This window comes from Vitis vinifera, chromosome 11, assembly GCF_030704535.1.
Source record: "Vitis vinifera cultivar Pinot Noir 40024 chromosome 11, ASM3070453v1".
Classification (NCBI taxonomy): domain Eukaryota; kingdom Viridiplantae; phylum Streptophyta; class Magnoliopsida; order Vitales; family Vitaceae; genus Vitis; species Vitis vinifera.
The window spans coordinates 4,228,270-4,251,747 of record NC_081815.1 but is presented as its reverse complement, the minus strand read 5'-3'; the positions used below and the strand labels follow the sequence as shown (position 1 = coordinate 4,251,747).

Sequence of the window (23,478 nt, the reverse complement as noted above, 5' to 3'; positions counted from 1 at the left end):
TATATTTTATTCTTATCATAGCTTAATTTATTAATTGTAAAGATAAAAAAAGTGATATACCTTGAAGTTTTTAAATTATATTATTATTATTTTAATAATATATAAATCATAAATATATGACGTAACGATCATGAATAAGCAGTTGATCCGATTCAGTCAATCTTAATCCAATAATTTTCCCCAATGAATGAGTATTCAAATCAAATACTCAAAGACAACTCTTTCTTAGGCAAATTTGATTGTTTGGTGATTCCAAAGAAGGGTACTATATGAACGGCTCTAGAAGATTCGCACCCCCAACCAACCATATGAACGGCTCATAGCCTATAAATTTCCTGCATATCATGACTTTTTTTAAATTATTTTTTTTTGAGTGCTGCCATGCTGCCATCTTTGTCATCCTTGCAGACAAGGATAAAGAAAATTCAGGTGAAGATAATAGTGTTGCCCTTGGTATGATATTTTATGTTCCTTCTTAGATAGCTTATATCACCTATGTGGTGAATGGTAGGTAGTGATGCAATGGCCAAGGTGATAGGATGGCAATTATGTAGATTCCTCCCAACTAGTCATGATTGGAACATTTACTCTGATATTTCCATTTATATATAAAAAGGGCCTGAAACGTTTGGAGCATCTGTCTTTTTCTGCCTTCTGCAGTCCGAATTTGGGGTTTGGTTCTTCTTTGTTGCTTCAATTTTTGAAGCCGTAACAAGAGAACCAGACCATGAATCAGCTCTTGTAGAGTTACAGGGGTGTCTAGGAAGCCTTCTTTGGTTTTCTGATGTGGGTTACTGTTTGTAGGGAGTATGGCATGGAAATAAAGTTGGAGTTCACTGGTTATTGCTATTGTTTGTGTATTTGAGGATCTGTAAATGGGTTATGAATGAATTTCAGAGGGGGCAAATATTGGGTTCAGGTTGGATTTTGGTCCCCAAATCCAGATCTCTCCGTGGGGGTTTTCTGGTTTGTGGGTTTGGTGAAGAGGACCAATGCTGGGTAGCTTGATAGAAACTTGCAGCTTAAAACAGAAGCAACATTCCTCTCATAGTTAAAAAAGGCTAGCTTTCAGGGGGGCATTAAGTTACTAGAGAATTTCGATAAGATCATGACAACAATGTCTTTCCATACAGTACTGAATTTCCCTGCATTTCTTAATAGGACTTGGTGCAGTGGAAGATCAAATCCTTCTGCAGCCGTCCAACTATCTTCAGTATTCATACAAACTGATGAGAGTGGGAATACACCAGAATCTAAGAAGATTTTGGGTCCAGTGGCAGCTGTGGCAAGATGTCAGGCCCCTAATTCCCTGCTTACCCAAGCAAATACTGTTGGTATTCTTGGAGGGGTTTCTGTTTTTTCTACTCTAATTTTCTTGGAAAAGCTGGTCTGGTGGAGTTCAAGGCACGGAGAAGAAAGCCTTCCTTTTGTTGTCTGCAGTGATCCAACATTAAACAGGGAGCTTGCATCCCCCAGTTTATCTCCTTTCTTCAGAGGAAAAAATGCTCAATTCCAATTAGACCATGGTCCAATCGTTGAGAATTTGAGGTGTAAAAGGGCATTTCTGGAGCAGTCTGGAGCTCGTTGCATAGTTATGCCATGCCACCTTGCTCATGCTTGGCACAGTGAGGTATCAAAGGGATGCCCTTTACCTTTCCTTCATGTGGGGGAGTGTGTTGCCAGCGAGCTTAAGAAAGCAAAGTTCAAGCCGCTTGAAGCTGGGAGCAATGTGCGGATTGGGGTGCTTGCTCCTGGTGAAACCTTAATGGCTGGTTTCTACCAGGAGAAGCTACAGAGTCAGGTATTCTTATTCTGCCTTGTGCGAGTTCCTTAGGAAGAATTTCTGTTTACTTTTCTGCAATGTTCATTTTCTTGTGTCAACTAGCTTCTATTGCTTAGAATTTCTAGCTTAAAAAATTATGGTTGTTGCTTTGATTGGCAATTCATGTAAGTGGGTTGTCTTCCTGTCATATGAAATTCTAAACATTCCTACCGACATGAATAATAATCATATTAAAAACATAAACCCAAATATCATATAATTATTAAATAAGTAACATCTCATGTGTAACCCATATAACCCATTTAATAATCATGTTGAGTAATGTTTTGTATAAGTTTATATGATCAATGTCTTCACCAAACATGTTTAAGATTCAATTAATCTATTTATTTAAAAACAAATTAAAATGAGTAAAATATGAGTTAAATAGTTTAAAGTTATAATTAGGTTAATTAACAAAATTATTAAATGAATCAATTAAAAAAAAATTCTATGCAAATTTACCCAAAAATTACATATTTATTAAATGAGTTATGCAAGTAAACACGATACGAAAAGCGTGTGAAGTTCCGGTAGCGTTGAAGAATCATGCATACTATTAAACTTTGTCACCCCTAAACTTGTTGCTTGGAAAGAAGATTCAATATACCTTTTCCTGATTATCTATCCCCCTGATATAAACCTCTCTTGTACTTGTCTCCATATACTGCAATTTGCAGGGCTTTGAGGTAGTTTTGCCAGACATGGCAACCATGGAGCACATTGTGGTTCCTGCTATTGAAGCATTGCACAGAAAGGACATGGAAGGAGCAAGGAACCTATTGAGAATCGCAGTGCATATTTTTCTGATGAGGGCTGTGAACATTGTCATCCTTGCTTCTGATGAAATGCAGGATCTTTTGCCTCGTGATGATCCTCTTTCTAAGAAATGCATCAACCCCATGGATGCTTTGGCCCGATCAACTATAGGGTGGGCAAAATCTATTGAAGAGGTACATAGAAAAGCTTAAACTACAACCCATGTTGTCTAGACAACTAATAGTGGTAAGTAGTTTGTACAAAAAATATTGCCATTGTGGTAGAGGATTTGTGATAATTTTGTAACGAAACTATTGGGTTTTTTTATTTCTTTGTAGAAATTTATATAAGAATGTATTGTAAATTATAAAAAATAAAGAAACATTATTTTCTAAATTAAGAAAATCAGGTATTAATATTAATAATTGATTATTCTTGATTTATGAAAGTATTAATAAGAGTGAATTTTTTATTATTATGTGCTTAATGATGCTTTTCCATCTCCTGTCTTTGCCTGCCACTTTCCTATGTCTTATCTTGACTTCATTTGTCCTTTATTATTTCCTTTAATATATTGTCTCAAGTTCGAGTGAAAATGTGTATGGATGTTTATTTTTTTTTTCGGAGTGATATCTTATATTCTTAAAAAAACTATTATGAATGGACTAAAAGAAGAATAAAGTAGTTTAGTAAGCATGCTAGTTATTTTTTTTATACCTTTATTCTAAGCCATAAATGAGTTGACAAACTTTGTCTTGGTCTAAAATTGATTTTTGATTGTAATAAGATTGTCATATATATATATATATATATATATATATATCTTTGAAGACTTGTAAACATTCTTCAAGAGATCCTGAATTTTTTTTCAATTGTAATAGGGATCAATTACTTTTTAAGAAAAGTTCATACATCATATATCCTGTTTGGTTTCAAGAACTCATAGAGTGATAAATCTGTTATTTTAAATCCATAACTGGTATTTTAGGATATAATTTTGACTTCCCTTATCATCTTTAATTTTTTTCAATAGATTTTTCTCAACTTAAAAAATGATAAAGAACACTAACATTATAAACTAATGGAAGACTTGGATATTTAAGTTTGTTTTTTTTCCTTAATTTTAAATTTTAATATTTTTGAAGAGGAAGACATGATTTATGAGGGTAGATCGAATCTTTTATTATAATAAGTCATTCTTGGAGAAGACCTCAATTCAAGCCCCTCCCCTTTGATAATTTGATAATAGGAGTATTGAGTTTCATAATTTTTTATTTATTTATAAATTTATACAATAACATACTATAAATTATACAAAGAAATAAATTATAAATATCTTAAAATTTAGAATAATAAATATTATTTTATAAATTAGAAGAATAAAATATTATTTGATTGCTTTTAATTTTGGGAAGTATGGATGAGAATGAATTCTTATTATTATGCATTTGATTCTATACATTTTCTTTATTATTTTTATTTTGTATCTTATCATTCTATGTCCTATCATGCTATGTTTGCATTTATTCTTTCCCTTGACATTGAGTCAAAAAAAAAATAGTGACTCACTTGTCTATATTGGCTGTCTAACAAGGGTGACTAGACGGAATTTTTTTTTTTTTTTTTTTTTTTTTTTTACCCTTAGTCATATTTCTAATCCTTTTCATTAGTTTTTGTGGTGTTCTTTGTCATTAGTGCTTGTTTGGATTCTAAAAATTTTAGGACCTATTGACCATATTTTTAAAAAATATTTGTATTTTGTTTTCATGAATAAAATTATAATTGAAATATTTTGGTATAAAAAATAATTTATTTTTTTATTTTTTTATAAAAATATTATGTACTTATCCATAATGCAAAAACTTAATCTTATTTTTAATAAGGTGTTTGTTTTTTGGTTGAACAAAAAAAACCAAAATAACTAGCTTTTTCTATTAAGTTAAAAATAATCTATCGAAATCAATATAAGCAAAATATATGGACAATAAGTTTATTTTAATTGGATTGGTTAATATTAATAAGTTAGTTTTAACTAAATAGAAAAAATCAAATATTTTGATTTTTTTTCTATTCAACAAAAAAAAAAAAAAAACACCACCTATGTTTTATTAATAAGTTAAAAATCTAAGGCATGAAAATACCTTAAATTTATTCTAAAAATATCATTATAGTTTTAAAATTAATTCTCCAAAAATTATTTTTAACTTAAAATTTATCAAGACATATTTAAAAAAAAAATAGATTTTAAGAATAATTTTCAAATAGATATTTCGATTTTGATTATTATATTTTTTTTAGTCATAACCTTTCACATCTTCCAAAGTGAAATAATCGTAGATTTTTCTCTTTTTAAAAAAAAAAAAAAATCAACCCATTTTCTTAATTACATCCACTATTATAATCATAATATGATTTAAAGATGAAAGTATTAGAAAAAATTAAATGACATCCATTAATAGCTTCAATGTAGTAATAAAAATGGAAAATTATGTTTTTGGGGTAGATGGGCCCCAAATTAACAAAAGATCCATATAACTCTTTAAATTGAGCCCAAGACCCAATGAAAGTATGAAAATTGAGTTGAAGGATATCATCCTTCAGTATTTCCAAAAATACCCTTCGTTGATTTTGAGAAAAAAATTAATATTTTTGAAAAATATATTTATTTAATTTAATATTTTTTAAAATAAATTTATTTAATTTAATATTTAAAAAATATTTAATTTAATATTTTTTAAATACTTTAATTTAATTTAATATTTGTGAAAAAAATTTTAATTTAATATTTTTGAAAAAAAATTAATTTAATATTTTTGAAAAAAAATTATTTAATTTAATATTTTTGAAAAAAAAAATATTTAATTTAATATTTTTGAAAACTACTTTTATTTAATTTAGTATTTTTGAAAAAAAAAATTATTGAAAAAAAATTATTTAACTTAATTTTATAAAATATTTTATATGTGTTTTTAAAGGGTATATTTGTCCGTTACTATTTCATATCCTTCAACTCAATTTGAAGAGTTATATGGACCTTTTGTTAATTTGGGGGTCCATCTACCCCCAAAAGATAATTATTCCTAAAAAAATTGGGTGGTATTTAATAAAACTAAAATTTAAGCACTAAAAAACCTAAATACCAAAACATAAATATTGAAATTAGTATTGAATTAGTAAAATAAAAAAGTGTTTGATATTATCTTATGTTTAAATTTTGAATTAATTTGATTATTTAATAATAACATTCTTTTAAAATTTAAGAATTATATATCTTATGAAGATAAAAATATGTGATTAAATCTTTATTTAATAAAACAATTTCACGTAATTAAAAATATAAAAAATATCATTAAATGAAATGGTTAAATCTTTATTTAATAATTCAATTTCACATACTATCATTAAAACTACAAATAAATAAATAAATTATTATTACTTTTTATTTTGCAAAACTTAATGACTATTTTTAGCAATCATTTATTTTGAAAGTAAATGTAAATATTTAATAATTTTCCGAGTAGATACAATCAAGTAGGGGTACAACTTGAATGGGTTGGTTCGATCCAACTAGACATTTCAACAAGTTTGATAGATCATTTTTAATACTTGGATTTGGATTGACGTTGAGTACTTTGGGTTCTCTGCTTCTCTTGGTCTTTTCAAGCTCTCAATAGTTCTTCTACTGTAAGATGAGTGCATCAATTTCCTGTTTGGTTGCCGAGAAAGGTGAGGGAGAAAGAAAAGGAAAGAGAAAAATCGAATCATGTGAAGTTGTCCAAACTTGTAAAGCCTCTGTGAGAGGATTTAGTGTTCTTGGGAAGTTGTGCAGCCTTAAAAAAATTTCAAAGGAATTCTAGCCCTGTAAATATCATTGTATCTTCAAATTAAAATTTGCTAAGGGAACTTCCTTTAATTTCAATAACCTTTCTAGAGTGCATGATTCTGAACAATTCCATTCTTCAGCTTGATTGATACTTAGCATCAATGGATCCATCAAAATCCACAAAACAACTAGAAGCACAAAAATATTTCTTCATCAAATTCATGAAGAAACCATGTCTCACAATGGTTTAGCAATTTAGTATTGCAGTGAAGTTATTTAATCATATGATAGAAGATGATCAAAATCAAAGAAAATAAGAGGGCGTTTGGGAGTGATTTTAAAAAAAGTTTTTAACATTTCTAACACTTAAATAATAAAAAATTTTAAGTACTAAAAAATATTAAAAGCGCTTCATAAAATCACTATCAAACGGACTTTAGATCCTGTTGTGAAATATTGAATATCCTGTAAATATTAACAAAATACCCCTTCAAATCTTCACCATCTTCCCATCTGCAAGCTGATGTTTAGATGTTACAAAGTATTTACTTCTATTTTATTCATGTCAATTGATTCCACATAGAAAAATTAGGAAAAAAATTGAAACATATACAAAAGGAGTTAAGTATAGCAGGAAAAACAATAAGAAATGTGTGGGTACAAAGGCCAGTTTCTGCATAGTAAATGTGTATGGGACTGCTATCAGATTGGAGCACTATCAGAGATTCAGAATAACATACAGGGCATGCACTGCCCATGTAATGTACTTCAAAAAAGGGTGAAATAATTACATAAAGATTTTATAATGATGAGAAGATAAGAGAACTCACCTGTTCTAATACCAAGCCACCTTCACCATCTTAGATGGATGGTACCGTCCTTTATGAATCAAGAGGAAAACGCAACTGGGACAGGGATATTGGATTAAAGCAAGCCAAGGATGAAATGAGCCAGTGCTACAAATTTGATAGAGAACCAGAAGGTTGTTTCAATTGAGCTTCAACACCGTTCAATGGAACTTGATTGACCCAAGAAGAGATGAGATGATGGGCAATTGCAAAGGGGCCAGGTATAAACATGGTAGCGAGTTCTCCACTTTCCACATTGAAATCTGCAGATAAGTTCTGTCCCTTCTCAACTCCCTTGCACATCTGTTCCACCTTTGCTGCAGCAGTTCTTTGTGCTTTTTTGTATTCAGCAAATGTTAATGCCTTCTTCACATCTTCTCTACTGTGCCACTGAGCATCTACACAAACAAACGTTTCAACTTGTTATTACTTCACCAAGAAAAAGGGGAATAAACTGCCATGTCCATGCCCACAGAAGCAATTTGAATCCTTGCCATATGAAAAGAAAATTAGTCCTTTTAACCAGCAGCAGAGCCAGCAATGCAAGACGGGGGCAAAATGTAACAATTTTAATTAATATGGAGCAAGGTTCAACCAAGAATTCAAATTTGCCTAGTGGTTTGATACTCTCTCTCCTTTATAGCCCTCCTGGGACAGACACATGGGGCATCCACCCTTTTTTTAGCCATTGAACAAAAATTGATATTTTATATAAAGCAGTCAAAACAATACAAAAATGATCTACAAGTACACAACTTAGAGGACCCATAATTCTTCCTCAGAAAACATTTTTACATTATTTTGTACAAATTCTGGAAGATTATTAACATCAAATATATACTCCTTAAAATGGCATTGATAGATGAGAAATTGAAAATTATATATTTTCCCCCTTGAAAAATATGTTTTCCATAAGGTATGAAGGAAACAGGTGCTTTTGGAGTATTATATGATCGATGGAGGTCAAGCGTCCCAGAAAATCTTATGAGGCGCTACAAAGCCAGGATAATTTACAGAGCATGTTGGACAGGGAAGAAACATGTCAACATAATAAGAAGCATAAATGAGAATAGTGAAATGCACGACTGGCATTGTGGCAAGACTAATCAACTAGAAATAAATGCATTCACAGGATATTAAATGAGGCACAATTAACCACCAGATAAAAGAAAGTCAATCAAAATTATTAGTGGATGTGCCATGAGGATCAATGGTAGAAGTATAGAATACCAAGTGATATTGTTCTGGCGGAAGGTGCTAAACGGGCAAGGCCAATTCCCAAAGGAAGTAGACCAAGACACAGAAATACATGATAACCACTCCAACCAAAGGCAAGGTAAAGAAACAAAATGGATGGCCTTAGACTACAATAACAGAAAGATTCCTTGTAGCCAACCCCAGACATTTGGTGTAAGGCTTTCTTGAGGTTGCAAGTGGCAGTAGTGCTCTTTGAAAAAAAGGGAGGCAACAATCACTTGAAAAAGTAAATAAAATTGAAAAAATAAACAGTGAAAACCACTTCCATAAGACTTTTAAAAAGTGCGCTCTAGGCTCAAGGCGCAACCATTCCCTAGCTATAGCGTCTTGTTTGCCAAGACATGTGCCTTGTTGAAAAGACATGCCTTGTCTACTTTGCTTTTCCTTTTTAAACACTTTTATTCTTGAAATTCCTAATTGTATATTGAAACTTAAATTATTTCCTTACTTTTTTGTTGAATGCTTCTTTAAATGTTTGGAATATTAAATTTTTTATTGATTGGATTAAATTTTGAATCATATTTTATAAAATTGATATGCATCCTAGGTCAGGTTTCACTTCACTTAGGCGTGCGTCTTGTGTTGTGCCTTGCACCTAAGCTGTAGCAGACTTTTGCACTTTAGGTGCACCTTGCGCCTTTTAAAACTGTGTTCCCCATACCTCCAAGAAGAAGAAGAAGAGAAGAAGAAGCAAGAATACCATAACTTTATACCAAGGACTGCCGAGCTGATGCAATTCATAATAAAGCAAGGAGAAACTTAAAAATAGTTATTCTTCCAAATTGTCAAAAAATACCTTCCAACTCTTCCTTGTCTACATTTATTTCAACTGATTTTGCATAGGCAAAGAACCCCATCATCAATTGGCACGGCATGCTATTTGGCCCAACTGGAACATTCCAGATCAAGAGAAAAATAAATCAGCAGAAGAGACACATATGTATTAACATAGTGCATTTATGTATCAAAATATATATATATATATATATATATATATATATATTAACACAGTGCATGTATGTCATAAAGAAATTCTCAAGCAATTTCTGTAACTACTATAGAATAGTATAGACAACCAGAATGGGCTGAAAAGGATATACAAACACTACATGTATTTCTGGGATAACTTGTAACAGCAAAAGGACAGATTGTATCATGTGACTCAGTGTTGTATAAGCTGTTTTCTAGTAAGAAGTTCTAACATTTGCTTCCAGCAATCAATATACTCCAATCTTTTGGTTTGATCATGAACAAGATCCAAACAACCATAGTCCTCTCCAGAAGGAACTGGTAACCCTCAGTCCTCCCCAGACAAGATACCCACTATAAGAGCACGGAAGCCTTTTGCTTCCTTGTTTCCTTGTGGCATATCCCAATAAAGCAACCCCAGCTCAGGAGGGACCAGAAAATTTCTTTTTTTTTTTCCACCTCTTTTGAACCTTGCTGCTCTCTTTACAATTTCATTAACCCTCAAATATATGGTGCAAGTCGAATTACATGGACATGGGGAAGTCTGAAAAGGACATGGATTGAGGAGTGAGGAATTGTACAATGGCCGTGATTTTACTACTAAGTGTGACTCCCTATAGAGTCGACCACCATGATTTTATTAGAAAATATGGCCTAATATAGAGTAGAACAGAAAACTTCATGTAAGCAACACCTAATAACTGGGGCAAGGTTCAAGTGGTTAAGGGATAGGGAGGGTTTGTGGGAGTTCTAGATTCAAGTCCTACTAGGGACAAAAAGTTATTAAATAAAAAATAAAATAAATAAAATAAAATAAAATAAACTGGGGTAAGGTCTTCCTGGACCAGTTGAACTCAAAAAACCAACACTATTTAATAATTTTTTTTTTCTCCAAAAAAAAATTTATAAATTCTTTTAGCTACTTCACATTGTACTCCTCCATTCCTATAGGCTATTACTACAATAGAGGAATTTAAAAAATAAAAACTGAAACAAAAAAACAATGAAACATGGTGCAAAGAACAATACCAGGCCATGGCTGAGAACTGTGGTAGATAACTTCTCCCACTTCAACACCAGTCTCCTCCCATGTTTCTCTCCTCACTGCTTCTTCCAAGCTTTCTCCTGGCTAGGGGCAATAAAAAGACTCAAACTAATGAAAATTCTCGTTAAAAAATTAAGATAACTTTGTCAGCTGACAAAAAATGACAAAAGTATAAGTCAAATATATATTGCTTCTTGATAAGAAATAAGAACTAGATCATGAAAGACAAAAAGAAGTTCCTCAATCCAGGTAACAAATACCCAACTTTTTAGAAAATCCAAGGTAATGGGGAAAAGTTCCTCATTTCACTAATATTTCCAACAAAGATGAAACAATCCTGAAGCCAACCAAGATGGATACCTCTATGAAACCAGCAAGGCAACTCCACATTCTGGGTACAAATCTAGACTGTCTACTAAGGAGTGCACGATCATTTTCTCTATCAATAACTAACATAATGACAACCTGTTGAAAGGGCACATGTGCAAGAGAAGCGATTTTACAGTCAATTTATAATCTGCCATAAAAGAATTTCAAATACAGCTTGAAGCAGAGAAAAGAAAGCCTCACTGAACTGGATCAACTCGAGGGTAAATCCTCTTTTTGCATAATGCATTTGAACACTGCTTCCGTCTTCCAGCTTCCATGGGAACTGTTTTCTCTCCACAATGTCCACAAAAGTGTGATATGTTATGCCACTCTAGCAATGCCCTAGCCTGAGCAAATGTCAAAACCAACATACAATTTAAAAGTAGAATCCAGGATTGACTCAATTGAAATGGAACATGAGCAAGTTGGAACTTGTCAGAAAATAAGATAGGTTTCAGTTGTTGAGCCAAGAGACCATTAATCCTGAGAAAATTATTATACAATTGACATATTGATTTCCTTTATTATTATTATTGTTGTTGTTGTTGTTGTTGTTATTATTATTATTATTATTATTATTATTATTATTATTATTATTATTATTATTATTATTTTTCTTTTGGTTGGTGCTCTGGAATTTCTATAGATTTGAATGAGATTAATATTATGCAAATCTCCAAAAGGGTTAAAAAAAACATATTATTTGAATGAGTTGACCATATATCGATAGCAGCATACTGATGCAAACTGTAAGGCAATTATATTTTCGTAGTGGTATTAGTATACAATGAATTCATTGCATTTTCTAATAACGTGCCTTCACCTGACTAGTGGCTGCCAAGGCAACTGAACTTTGCCACAAAAAGTAAAATTCATTACTTTACACTTGTCAAGTTATAGGAGGGCCGTTGGTCATTTACCTCAAGAAGGCTTATATAACTTCCACAATGTGCATTCCAATCTTTTCTCAAGGCATTCTATTAAACCACCAGCCACCCAAAGCATCACATTAAACCCAATACTGATGCATATCACTCCTACTACAGGGAAGGATGGAAAGACACCAAAGCTGTTACTAGTGGGAACCCTTTCAACACATGCAAAACCAGACAACATAAAGGCTGCATTTAGTGGCAATTAATTGGATTTGAATTAGGATTCTAATTATTTGGATTTGGGAACTATGCAACTTCTATCCAGTCCAAAATAATTGGTATATAATGCAACCAAACAGTAGCACAGGAATTGAGCCCTCCAAATCCTCTTCTGCAGCCACAATGCAACATTTGAATCCAAAAGAAAAAGAAAAAAAAAAAAAAAAAGAAGCAAACAAATGCACCCTCATCCAAAAATCATAACCACTTACATGACCAGCAATAGCCAAATCACTCATGGCTCGCTCATCAGTCCAATCAGTGGCGACCATCAGCGTCCGCAGCTCGACGAAGCCAAAGTGCTTTGCACCAAATTGAGGAACCAAGCTACTATCCTCAGAAACGTCAATTCCCCAGTATACTACATCGTCCTCCGACCGCGAACCCAAATAGACAAACGAGTTTTCGGTCGGTTGAAACTCGGAATTGGCCAAGAAACCCTTAAAATCACCCAAATTAAACCAACCCAGATGCCAAATAGGCGGGGAATCGCCGGTGGGACGCGTAGAGATGGCTAAAGGCCTCCCCTTTCTGAAGGGCAGAACTTTGAAAATTGGGGAAGAGGGCAATAGGGCATTCTCTAAAAGTCTGGATTTGAGGGTTTCAAAGGCTGAAATGGGGGAAAATAGGGATTCAGGTTTGGGGGTAGTGGATCTTAGAGGATTGCCAGCAAAGGCATGGGTCTTGAGATTGGTGGACATGGTAGAGTGGAGGTGGGACAGAGTTTTTGTTGTTAGGGTTTTGAGGGGGATTTTTCTACAGAGAGACAGAAGGGGAGAGGTGGATGAAGAAGAGAGGAGAAAGAGCATGTCTCCTTGCTGCCGCTTCCATTGGTGAAGAACAAGTTAGCTGATGACTCGGTGGTTGGGACCTCGGCGCTACGAGCCTACGACCACTGGCCGATTTCCTTGTCTTGTCATAACTGCTAGCCCAACCATATGTTTTTGTCAGCCCTCTTCCTGAGCCCATATAGCCCATTCTCCTAAGGCCCATATTAGAATTCTCCTCTAATACCAAGGAAACGAGGAATCCAAATAGTCCCCACTTAATTTAGGTTGAGTGGTTAACCTTGACATCCTATTTTGAGAGGGACCTCCAAAGGTTGGAGTGCTCGGTCAATTATAAAACCTCATCCAAGCGGTAGTAGTAGCTGGAAGTCAACTTATGTTGCGTGATGAAGTTAAAACTCCTTTTGAAATGTTAGAAAGACAAATAAAATGGAGGAATGAAAGATGGTAAAGTTACCAAGCGGTTGATCTAGTTTGCCTATAACAAACCAAAGTTCAACAAGGGTCTATACTGCAGGTGAGGAGTTTGGGAGTGAGAGGATTCTTGAAATGGGGAGCAATAGAAGTAAAAGGATCAACAAGAGACATTCCGGTCTTTTGAGATGATAGGGTGTTGGAATTGATTGGTATGAAAATATGAGTGTTCTTTATTTCTTACTAGTTCAAAAACTAAAAAGATGACTTTGTCTAGGTGTTCTCAAGGGTTTATAGATTAGTCCAAAGTGGAGAGTGAGAAGATTTGGGGATGGACTTAGGTGCTACAAGTGATCTTTGACATGAGCTTGTGCTTAGGAGGGAATTTTAATATGATTAGAAAAATTACTCTAGACTATCTTCGAATACAAGGGCTTTTCAAATATCATAAAGGACTTGAACTTAAGGGATCATCTATTAGATGGAGGACCATTCACTTAGTGTAGTGGTCAAATTTTTTAGTCTTCTTTGAAGCTTGACCAATTTTTAGTGCTAAATGATTGAGATGATCATTTTTTCAGTTTAATTCAGAACATTTGACCTAAACTCCCATTGTTTTACACGATCATAGGATGAGGAAGGGCAAATATTCCCTTAGATTTAAAAATGTGTGACTTAAATAAGAAGACTTCAAAAATCTAGCAAAGAGATAGTAGATGAATTATAATGTGTGGCTCATATAGTCATTTACTAGTAACAAAGCTAAAGTCCCTAAAACAAGATTTAAAGACGTGGAATAAAGAGATCTTTCGGAATGTCACAATTAAAAAGAAATGAAGTGTTAAATCATATCTATTTTTAGGATTCTAATAAGAGAGAAACAATCCTTTTTGTTGAAGAGTCTTAATTTAGAAGGTTAGTGGTGGTTGAATTTAGTAAGTAGGTTTTGATTAAAAAAAACTATGTAGAAGCAAAAATTAAGAGAAGTTCAATTAAAAGAGAAGGATAAAAACATCAATTTCTTCCATTGAATTACCAATGTGTGAAGGAAAAAAAAAAAAAAAAAAACCTTTTGTCCAAAGTAAGAGTGAATAATAAATGGTTGTTCAAAGAAGCTCATATGAAGAAAGAGGTGTCTCCATGGCTTTCCAAAATTTCCTATCCAAAGTAGGGGATTGGAGACCTAGCATCAACAAGATGACCTTTAAAATGCTAGAAAGTAATGATGCTAAGAAATTGGAGTTACCTTTTTTCAAGGGGGAAGTTTTAGTTGCCTTTTTCGGTTTATGTTGAGATGAACTTCAATGTAGATGGTTTCATTATGACATTTTGACAAATGAGCTGGGGCTTTGTAAAATTTGAAGTGATGAGTTTCTTAAAGTGTTATTTGATAATGACCCATTTGAAAGAAACCTAAATGTCACTTTCTTGGTTTTAGTCCCAAAGAAAAGTGGAGGTGACGACTTGAAAGTTTTCAAAACTATTAGCTTAATTGGGGGGTTGTACATGCTCCAAGCTTAAGTCCTCACAAATAAGCTAAAAAGGTAGTGGAGAGAGTGTTTTGAGGTATCATTTTCATGAAAAAGGAAAAAAATTGGATCTCATTGCAAAATGAGACCTTAGATTCAAGGCTAAAGAGCTCTAGTAATGGGATTATTTAGGATTGGACATTAGAAAGGCATATAATAATAATATAAATTGAGACTTTTTGTTAGTAGTATTAGATAAAATAAGCTTTGGTCATAAGTGTGTGGGATGGATCAAATGATGCATACCTTGGATGAAATTCTATATACTAGTCAATGAGATCCTAAATAATTTTTTATAGAGTTTCAAGGGATTGTGACAAAAAGATCCTCTTTACTCTTACTTTTCCATTTTGGTAATGGAGCAACTTAGTTAGATTCTTAGGAAGGCTACAAAGAGGGGCTTTGTCTCGAGTTTCAAAGTGAGAAACAAGTAATGAGGAAATGGAAGAATCAAATTTATTGTTTGCAAATAACACCCTAATTTTCTGTAATGCTAATCATGAGTATTTGAGGTATCAAGTGTAGAAGGACAAATTTGACCTTTTATAATTTGTCAAATAGTTAAATTAAGTTAATTATAAATTAACATAAAAATCAAGTGCTTAATATTAATTCAAATTGTGATCGATTAAAAATCGTCATGAAATAAAATTTTTATCAATAAAATAATAACGTATGTAGCATGGGCCAACACAAAGAAAAGATAAGTTGTTTTATATTTAAATAAAAATATATATATAAATTCTAACCTTAAAATATAATTGCTAGAATAAAAAAAATAGTAAGTTCGATAATTTTAAAAGTAATTATTAAGTCTTATTAAGAAATAAATCAAAGACTATCAAATATAGTGCTTTTAAATCTTTTTAAATATTATTTTTTTATTAAAGAATAATATTTCAAATGAATAAAACTATTATATATGGTCTTTTAAATCTCCTTATATATTAACTTTAATTAAATAATAATATTTCTAAATGATCCAAAAACTATCCAAATATTATACTTCCAAACCCTATAAATAGGGTTTATTCCAAAAGGCATGATTCAAAAGATAATTTTGAAGACTCTTGGCGAGCCTTTTAAGGGAGATCCAAAGCTTCAATTAAATCTTGAAAGAAGACTTCAACTAATCTTCAACTTTTTCAAAATGTCTTTAAATTATAAAGATTTTGAAATCCTCAAGTTTTAAATTGAAATCTATAAAAGCTAAAATGAAATCCTCAAGTGGGCCATTAATTTAAGTTGTTTAAATCAAGTGAAGGCTCAAGTAAAGTCAAAGCTAAAGTCACACCAAACTCAACTCATGCCAAAACCCAAGTCATGTCAAACTTTAACTCAATTAGTTTAAGTTGTTTAAATCAAGTGAAGGTTCAAGTCAAGTCAAAACTAAAGTCACACCAAACTCAACTCATGCCAAAACCCAAGTCATGTCAAAGTTTAATTCAAATTAAGGTCTAAATCGTGTTAAAGACTAAGTAAAGACAAGATCTAACTCAAAACTAAATCTGACATATATTAAGCTCAAGGTATTTGAAATTGAACTTCTTCAAGCCCTCAATTAATAATTAAAAATGAAGAATTCGATGACAAAACAAAAATTGTACCTACATCATTTTTCAAATCAATGAAAAATAAATTTGACCACACTTAATATTTCTTAAATAGAAATCTATGTGCAAATTAAATTAGCCTTTCATGTGGTTCGAGGATATTCAACTTAAAAAAGAATGGAGAAAAGTGAACTAAATTTGGTACATAAAGTAGCAAATGTGGAAGAGCTACTTTCAGTGTTGGGTTGCAAGGTAGGAAATGTACTAACTACATACATAGACCTTTGGGACCTCCTAACAAATCGATGAGGATGTGAGATTCGATGGAGAAGAGATTCTAGAGAAAGCTTACCTTGTGGAAAAAACGATACCTTTTAAGGGATACTCACCATGATCAAGAGGACATTGTCAAAGTTGCCAATTTATTTCATATCTTTATTCATCACTCCTAAAAGATTGAGTTTTTTAGTATAACAAGTCTAAAGGCCTTTGGAGTAAGAAATGCTTGAGAGAAAGCCTCATTTGTTTAATTGATCTTTTATGTATTTGGATAGGAAGAATGAAGGTCTTGGTATTAAAAATCTCCATACTATTAATAAGGCTTTCCTTGGCAAATAGAGAGAAAGAAAGAATCCCTTTGGAAATAAGTCATAAAAGGAAAGTTTAGGACAAATGAAGAGTAATGGCGTTGGAGGGTAGTAAGGAATGAGTATGGGTTTGGTTTTTAGAAGGCTATTAGGATTGGGTGGGAGGTCTTTAGAAGTAGATGTTGCTTCATTGTGGGTAATGACATAAAAGCAAAATTTTGGAAAGAAATGATACAAGGAATGTACTTTAGAAGAGTCTTTCCCAATGTTATTTTCTATAGTTGTTGCTAAAAACTTTTGGGTTGCAAAGATGTGGAAGCAAGTCAAGGACAGATGTTGGTGGAGTCATTGCTTTCATAGATAGCTCCATGATTGGGAATTGGAAAGAGTGAAAACCTTTTTGGAAAGACTCCAATTAAGTTGAATTAGAAAGCATATGGATGATAGATTAGGTTACAAGGAAATTAAGAATGACAAGTTCACTATCAAATCTTTCTATGCTTCCTTAGCCCAAGGAAGAAGTGAGCTTTTCCTTGTAAGCATAGTTTGAAACCCACGAGTGTCATCAAATGTGGGTTTTTTTTTTGCTAAAAGCTATCTAGGAAAGAATTTTAACACTTGAGGAGGGGATATAATATTCTAAATTGATGTTGCATATGTAAAGGGAAAGAAAAGTCAGTTGATCACAAGCTTCTTAACCGTCTTGAAGTGAATCTTGTGGCAACTTATTTTTTCTCTGCTTAGGCCTAGGTGATGCACTCAGTTAAAGGAACTCTTTTGAGTTGGAATAGCCATATTATGGGGAAGATGCGGAAGAAAACTTAGAGAACCTCGCTTTTGTACCTATCGTAAACACTATGGAAGGAATAAAAATAGGATGCCATTTGACAGTGGATCAAGCAATCAAATAATTCTCTGTGTACTCTTCTGGATTGACTTTAAATTGGCTAGAGTGTCCATAGATGATCATTTCTAAGACCAGGATAGATTTTATAGAGTGGTTAAATTCCATTTAGGAGTGGAAGGTTGGTTTTTATTCTCTCATCCTTTTTGTTTACCTGTTGACAAAATTTATATACATTGTGTGTATTCTAGTGCGTCCTTTTGAGGCACTTTATATATAATGGAGAATTTGAAGAGACAAATTTTGCATGGATTGGATTATCACATTTTTTATCAACAATTCTTCCTTATTTTGATGTTCCAGCTAGAAACTATACTGTTTCCAAATTGAAAAATTATACCACATCTTTGATTAATGAAGGCTTACAAGGAAAGAGATCTAAAACTGAAATACCTATGTGACCAAATTAACACCCACCAATGACCCAATGATTGAAAGGATAAGGGGAGAAGGGAAGAATGTATCTTCCAGTTCTCCATGCATCTGAACCGCCTTCATGGTCAAATATGTGAAGATCTGGAAGCAGAACTTGAACTTCTTAATCAAATTTTAAATGCTCATGTGCAAAATTCCAGGCATAACTTGAACTCAGTCCTTCACTTTGTTGTTCAATGATGGCAGATCATCAATCCAATCAGCATAAATTCGATTGATCTTCTTGAATCCTTTTGACTGCAGTAATAGCTTCTTGTTCTGTCTTTCTGGATTGATAGGAGCCCCAGTACCCAACTCAGGAGGAGTTGAGACATTAGCAGGAACAGAGGGAAGCTTTGCAGGCAAGGAGCATGTGTTCCCCACTTCAGCTTCAGCCCAGCCACCACCACCACCACCACCACCAGTCATCTGTAGCTCTGTTTAAAAAAAGACCACCATTAGTAACCAGAAATACCACAAGAGCATATGGATTCTTAAAAATTCTTTGCTTTTATGTCATTAGATTATGCTCCCTGTTTAAAGAGGTCTCATCATCTTCCGAGGCTGTAATAAAAGGGCACAAACAGCAAATATTTCACATCAACTTTGATCAAAGAAGCATTATATCAGGGAAGACCAGGGCAAAAGGTCACTAGAGGATCATACTATTTGTTACTAATTTTTTCTTTTTTTTGATAGACAAAGAGACAAAATTAAATTAAAACACGCCAAAACAGGGGGCACTCCCTATGTACACAGGCAGTATACAAAGAAAGTCAAACCCAAGGCAACAAAGGAGGAACAAAAACCTAGAAAGAACAAAGTTAACCAACACTCCAATCACCCATCAAATTCAGAAAAGAGAGATAGTCCACGTCCATAATCTGTTGAGACCACTCAAGAAGAGACCGTAGAAAGAGGTTCCTCAAGCTCGTATCTGACATCTCTTCCTCTTGTTACTAATATGATATAAGAACTCAACCAATCATCCTGAAAGGTTATTTGGAACACTTTCAGAGAAATTAAAAGCAATTTTATGTTGACCTCAGTATGTGTTGTAAGTCACCACTCAAATAGGGATTGCTTTCCGTTGATGCATATTATAGTTCTTTTTCTTAAATTTTTTTAATTTTTAAAAAGGAGGTGCTTATAATACTCTATCCACCTATAATACTCTCTCTACCCAAAGATCTTTAGAAAGAAGCCTGTGGATGTGAAAGTTTTTACCACTTCTTTTATGACAAACAAGAAGAGAAAAATACTTGATGAATTGGTCACCACAAATATAGAAATATGGTTTAAAAGTTGAAATGAAAGTGAAGTGGATGAATCCAGCTAACTATAAATATGTGGTGAAGAGGAAGGGAATGAACAATCTGGCTGCACATAAAATTCTAAAGGAGGGAGACAGAGAGAAAAGAAGGAATAAGTTGCTGGGCGTGCCAGTAACCCTAGTTTCTTCCAAAGGGAACCATATCTTTCCCTTTCTTTGCCTCCTTTTTATGGGCCATATATAGGTTTTGCAAACAAACTTAGAGAATAAATTAGAAATTTTAGATGTAGGAAGAATTTTTGTGGTGGCATCTCAAAATTAAAAAGCAAAAAAGAAGAAGAAGCGCTATTACTTGTGCCCATGGGGTGCATGCCACCTCCTATGGGAAGCCATTTATTGTGATATGATAAATAATACACATTGGCCAGACTTAGAAACAGGTAAAGATATGTCAATTTCTCTTCAGGCGGGCCAAACATGTCCCACTTTGCAAAAAAAGAGTGGTAGGGAATATTCTACAAAAAATAATTTTGCTGCACTTGGAAATTACTACAAGAAGCAGAGAGAGCCAAAAGATAAAGGTACAAATTCCTTCTTACAAAGATAGCACCAATTATAAATTTATCCACACAAATTAATTTGCCCAGTGAACTACAAAATAGAACTTTAGAAACACCCAACAGAATATAGAAAAAGAATTAATTCACAATATCAACATCAGAAAGTTTGATTGAATATTTTATGATTGATATATAATAGGTACCCCAAATGCCCAACAAAAATAATTAGTTTTCGTTGTGTAATCAGAATAAAATCAAGGATTTGCCAATAGCATGAGTGAGTTACTACTTCCTAGAGATGGAAAGGAATAAGTTCATTCTGCTTCTCAAAGAACAGTAAACACAAATTCAAATCATTGTTGAAAGCAACAAATCCAATGAAAAGTAATTTATTCTAGGTGATTTCTGATTATATAGACTATAGGAAAAATAGACAAATGTGCAACATTGTGGACATGTATGTTAATAAGGAACAAGTTTGCATCTCTAAATTGTATATTTATGTATGCTGACCCAGGGAATATGCTGCAAAAGAATCATGAGTGAGTTACTACTTCCTAGAGATGGAAAGGAATCAGTTCATTCTGCTTCTCAAAGAACAGTAAAAACAAATTCAAATCATTGTTGAAAGCAACAAATCCAATGAAAAGTAATTTATTCTAGGTGATTTCTGATTATATAGACCAAAGGAAAAATAGACAAATGTGCAACATTGTGTGACATGTATGTTAATAAGGAACAAGCTTGAATCTCTAAGTTGTATATTTATGTATTCTGACCCAGGGAATATGCTGCAAAAAAATCATGTTGATCAATCCAAACATCAATATGAGAAAATAAAAACAGATGTCAGGAAAAAGGAAGCCAAAGTGACACAGCAAATTAACAAACAAGCTAAGAAATATTCATATAAATATACCAGCTTGCCCATGAGCAAAGTGACATTTCTCCCCGAAAGGGCAGTGACCAGTGGTTTCCCACTTACAGCAAAGCTTTGTCTTCCAATATGTAGGCTTCACATTTCCTCTGAAAGGATCCAAACCAGAATTCATAGAACTGAGATTAGAACTGAGGTTAGAACCAAGATTAGAACCACTTCCATGCTCCATTGGAGGCCCTGTAGTTCCAATGCTTATTGCAAAGCTCTCCCTAGGCCTCGCTGAATCATCCCTAAACTTCTTTGGATCTTCATGAAGAAAATTGCACCTGTCCCCATATGGACATTCTTCACCATTATAGAACTTCTTGCACAGCTTCATCTTATGAATTATCCTCTGGTCCTCATCCCAAATCTTTGTCCCCCGTTCTTCTTCACGGCCACCAACATTAACAAGTTCTTGCCAGTTGGGTGGAGGTTGGCGCATATCTTCCATACCATGGGCAAAGTTGCAGTTCTCACCATTCCGGCATTGACCCAGTTTAAATTTAGCACATATCCGGGTCTTGAAGAAAATATTGCTTGTCCCTCTACTGGTTGGAGCATTTGGTGGATGTATCCTTGGATTCATGGATGGGTGAGGTGATGAATTTGGCATCTGGCCTTCAGAATTTCTAGTCCTCTTGTGAGGAGGGTATTCAAAATGTGAATGCACCTCATATTCTTCATTGTTCATTGGGAACTGAGACCAGGAACCAATGTCATCATCCCCAACAGGAAAAGGATGCAATGGTGGCGCAACCAGAGCACGGGAATCAGGAAAACTCATATCTGTGAATTCTAGGCCTGGAATAAATTCAGTTTTTATTCAAGAGATAATCAATGATGACTCTTTGGGCAAAATAGCTGCTATCAGTATTGCTCAGAAAACCTAATGGAGATTTGATAAAAGAAAAAACAGAAAGAAAGGAGACAACGATCAGCAAACTTAGTAAAAAATCAACAACAAAATGAATGAGTAAAAAAAATGATATCATGTATCAAAATTAGAATTCAGGCTAATCCAGAATGAATTTGAATCGGCAACCAATGATAAAATTTCATACACCTGCATACAATGCAGATGGGTATTTGGGATTAAAACAATTTCTATTTAAGAAATCAATTGAATTTGATATGAAAAAAAGAATGATCCAACCACAGAACTTTCAATTATAAACCTTAAAACTGACAAAGGCAATGAAAATAGGAAAGAAAAAATGGATCTGAAGAATTAACAAACCTGTATAAGAACTTTGATCAAAGAAAATTCAGAGAATCAAGAACACCAGGATAGGTTTTAGGGCTATAAAAACCTATTCTTATAGAGAAACCAAGAATACCCAGATGACTTTATCGGTCCTAAAAGGCAAATTAAGAAATCAAAAACCGATACTGAATTTTACAAAGAGACCGCAAAAGGAATGACCAAAGTTCAAAACTTTTACGTATAAATCTGAAAATAAACCTGGACTTCATCCGGAATGGAAGTTATATACTCTAAGGCGGCAGGAGAGTTCGGATGATAATCTAAAACCCTAGCCGCCATATGGAAACCTAATTGCCATCCAAAATCATTGAACCCTAGGGCCACTCTCAGAAGAAGTTGAAAAAACCCTAACTCTAAAGCCCTAAACCCTTAAAACATCTTTAAATCACTATTATTAGGCTAATTTAATCAGGTTTATCCAGCTATATTATATATATATATATATATATATATATATATATATATATATATATATATATATATATATATATATATATATGTATTATTAATTTATTATGATGGGCGGCGATTGTCTTACCCTGTGGTGTTGCTGCCAGGTCATCCACGTATTTCGATTGGACGATCTTGGTCGGTCATAGTATTATTTTTTTCATTTTTGGAAAATACTTTTACCTTCTCCCCCATTTGCCTTTTTTTTTTTCTTTTTTTTTTTTTTTATAGAAAATATCAATTCATTTCAACACTAAAAATAAAATAATTGTGAAAATTATTAAAATATTTACGGTAAACATGATTTTATTCATAAAGTATTAATCCACATAATATTAATTATTATTAAGGATGCAACTTAAACGAGTTGATCCAACTCAATTTAATATTTAAGTAGACTTAAACAATCATCTTCAATACTCAGTTGGGCTTGGGTTGAGTTTTTCAACTCAAGTTCAATTTGAATTAAACTCACGTTAAGGTTTGAACAACTTAAACTTAACCCAAACTCAATTTATATTTTTATAATATTTATAATACATATTGTCCCATATAATAATATTCATTTTTTATAATTTTAAGAAAAAAAAATCAAATTATATTATATCATTTATTTTTTAAGAAAGATATATAAATTTATGATTTTTTTTTCTACTATTTTAAAATTTCTTCCTAATTACTATTTAAAATTTTCATATAAATAGATAGAATTTAAAAAAAAAAAAAAAAATTACAAATAGATTTTGAATTATACAACACCCAACTAATCTAAAT

At 32.9% G+C, this 23,478-nt stretch overlaps 3 protein-coding genes across 7 annotated transcripts; 1 reads left to right on the top strand and 2 right to left on the bottom strand.

Annotated features, from left to right (window-relative positions):
- Positions 1–236: 236 nt before the first annotated feature.
- LOC100853647 (hypothetical protein) lies at positions 237–3,056 on the top strand. Its single transcript, XM_003633055.4, has 2 exons — positions 237–1,801; positions 2,503–3,056. Exons 1-2 carry the CDS (start codon positions 1,109–1,111, stop codon positions 2,791–2,793), a joined length of 984 nt encoding a protein of 327 aa, XP_003633103.2. The 5' UTR covers positions 237–1,108; the 3' UTR covers positions 2,794–3,056.
- A 3,956-nt stretch (positions 3,057–7,012) lies between these two features.
- LOC100259453 (nudix hydrolase 19, chloroplastic) lies at positions 7,013–12,976 on the bottom strand. Of its 2 annotated transcripts, XM_002285033.4 has the most exons (6): positions 12,259–12,976; positions 11,099–11,239; positions 10,884–10,988; positions 10,508–10,607; positions 9,306–9,398; positions 7,013–7,650 (listed from the first exon to the last, which is right to left on the bottom strand). In XM_002285033.4, the coding sequence occupies exons 1-6, from the start codon at positions 12,853–12,855 to the stop codon at positions 7,361–7,363; spliced, it is 1,326 nt and encodes a 441-aa protein (XP_002285069.1). In that variant the 5' UTR covers positions 12,856–12,976; the 3' UTR covers positions 7,013–7,360. The 2 variants fall into 2 exon arrangements, with proteins under 2 accessions (XP_002285069.1, XP_019078752.1); XM_019223207.2 differs by lacking the exon at positions 10,884–10,988 and having other exon boundaries at positions 12,259–12,956.
- A 5,028-nt stretch (positions 12,977–18,004) lies between these two features.
- On the bottom strand, positions 18,005–22,677 carry LOC100247398 (zinc finger CCCH domain-containing protein 39). 4 transcript variants are annotated; one of them, XM_010658104.3, is made up of 3 exons: positions 22,228–22,664; positions 20,988–21,876; positions 18,005–18,672 (listed from the first exon to the last, which is right to left on the bottom strand). In XM_010658104.3, exons 2-3 carry the CDS (start codon positions 21,772–21,774, stop codon positions 18,410–18,412), a joined length of 1,050 nt encoding a protein of 349 aa, XP_010656406.1. In that variant the 5' UTR covers positions 21,775–21,876; positions 22,228–22,664; the 3' UTR covers positions 18,005–18,409. The 4 variants fall into 4 exon arrangements, with proteins under 4 accessions (XP_010656406.1, XP_010656407.1, XP_019078758.1 ...); XM_010658105.3 differs by having other exon boundaries at positions 20,988–22,053; positions 22,228–22,657; XM_019223213.2 differs by having other exon boundaries at positions 20,988–21,791; positions 22,228–22,657.
- Between the last annotated feature and the right edge of the window lie 801 nt (positions 22,678–23,478).

Coding starts and splice junctions, on each gene's coding strand:
- LOC100853647 (XM_003633055.4), top strand. CDS start 1,109: ATGACAACAATGTCTTTCCATACAGTACTGAATTTCCCTGCATTTCTT. Junction 1,802..2,502: donor AGGAGAAGCTACAGAGTCAG/GTATTCTTATTC, acceptor TGCAATTTGCAG/GGCTTTGAGGTAGTTTTGCC.
- LOC100247398 (XM_059740735.1), bottom strand. CDS start 21,774: ATGAGTTTTCCTGATTCCCGTGCTCTGGTTGCGCCACCATTGCATCCT. Junction 18,673..20,987: donor CTTTGCTCATGGGCAAGCTG/GTATATTTATAT, acceptor TTTTTTAAACAG/AGCTACAGATGACTGGTGGT.
- LOC100259453 (XM_002285033.4), bottom strand. CDS start 12,855: ATGCTCTTTCTCCTCTCTTCTTCATCCACCTCTCCCCTTCTGTCTCTC. Junction 10,989..11,098: donor TTTACCCTCGAGTTGATCCA/GTTCAGTGAGGC, acceptor CCCTTTCAACAG/GTTGTCATTATGTTAGTTAT. Junction 7,651..9,305: donor AGACAAGGAAGAGTTGGAAG/GTATTTTTTGAC, acceptor TTGTTTGTGTAG/ATGCTCAGTGGCACAGTAGA.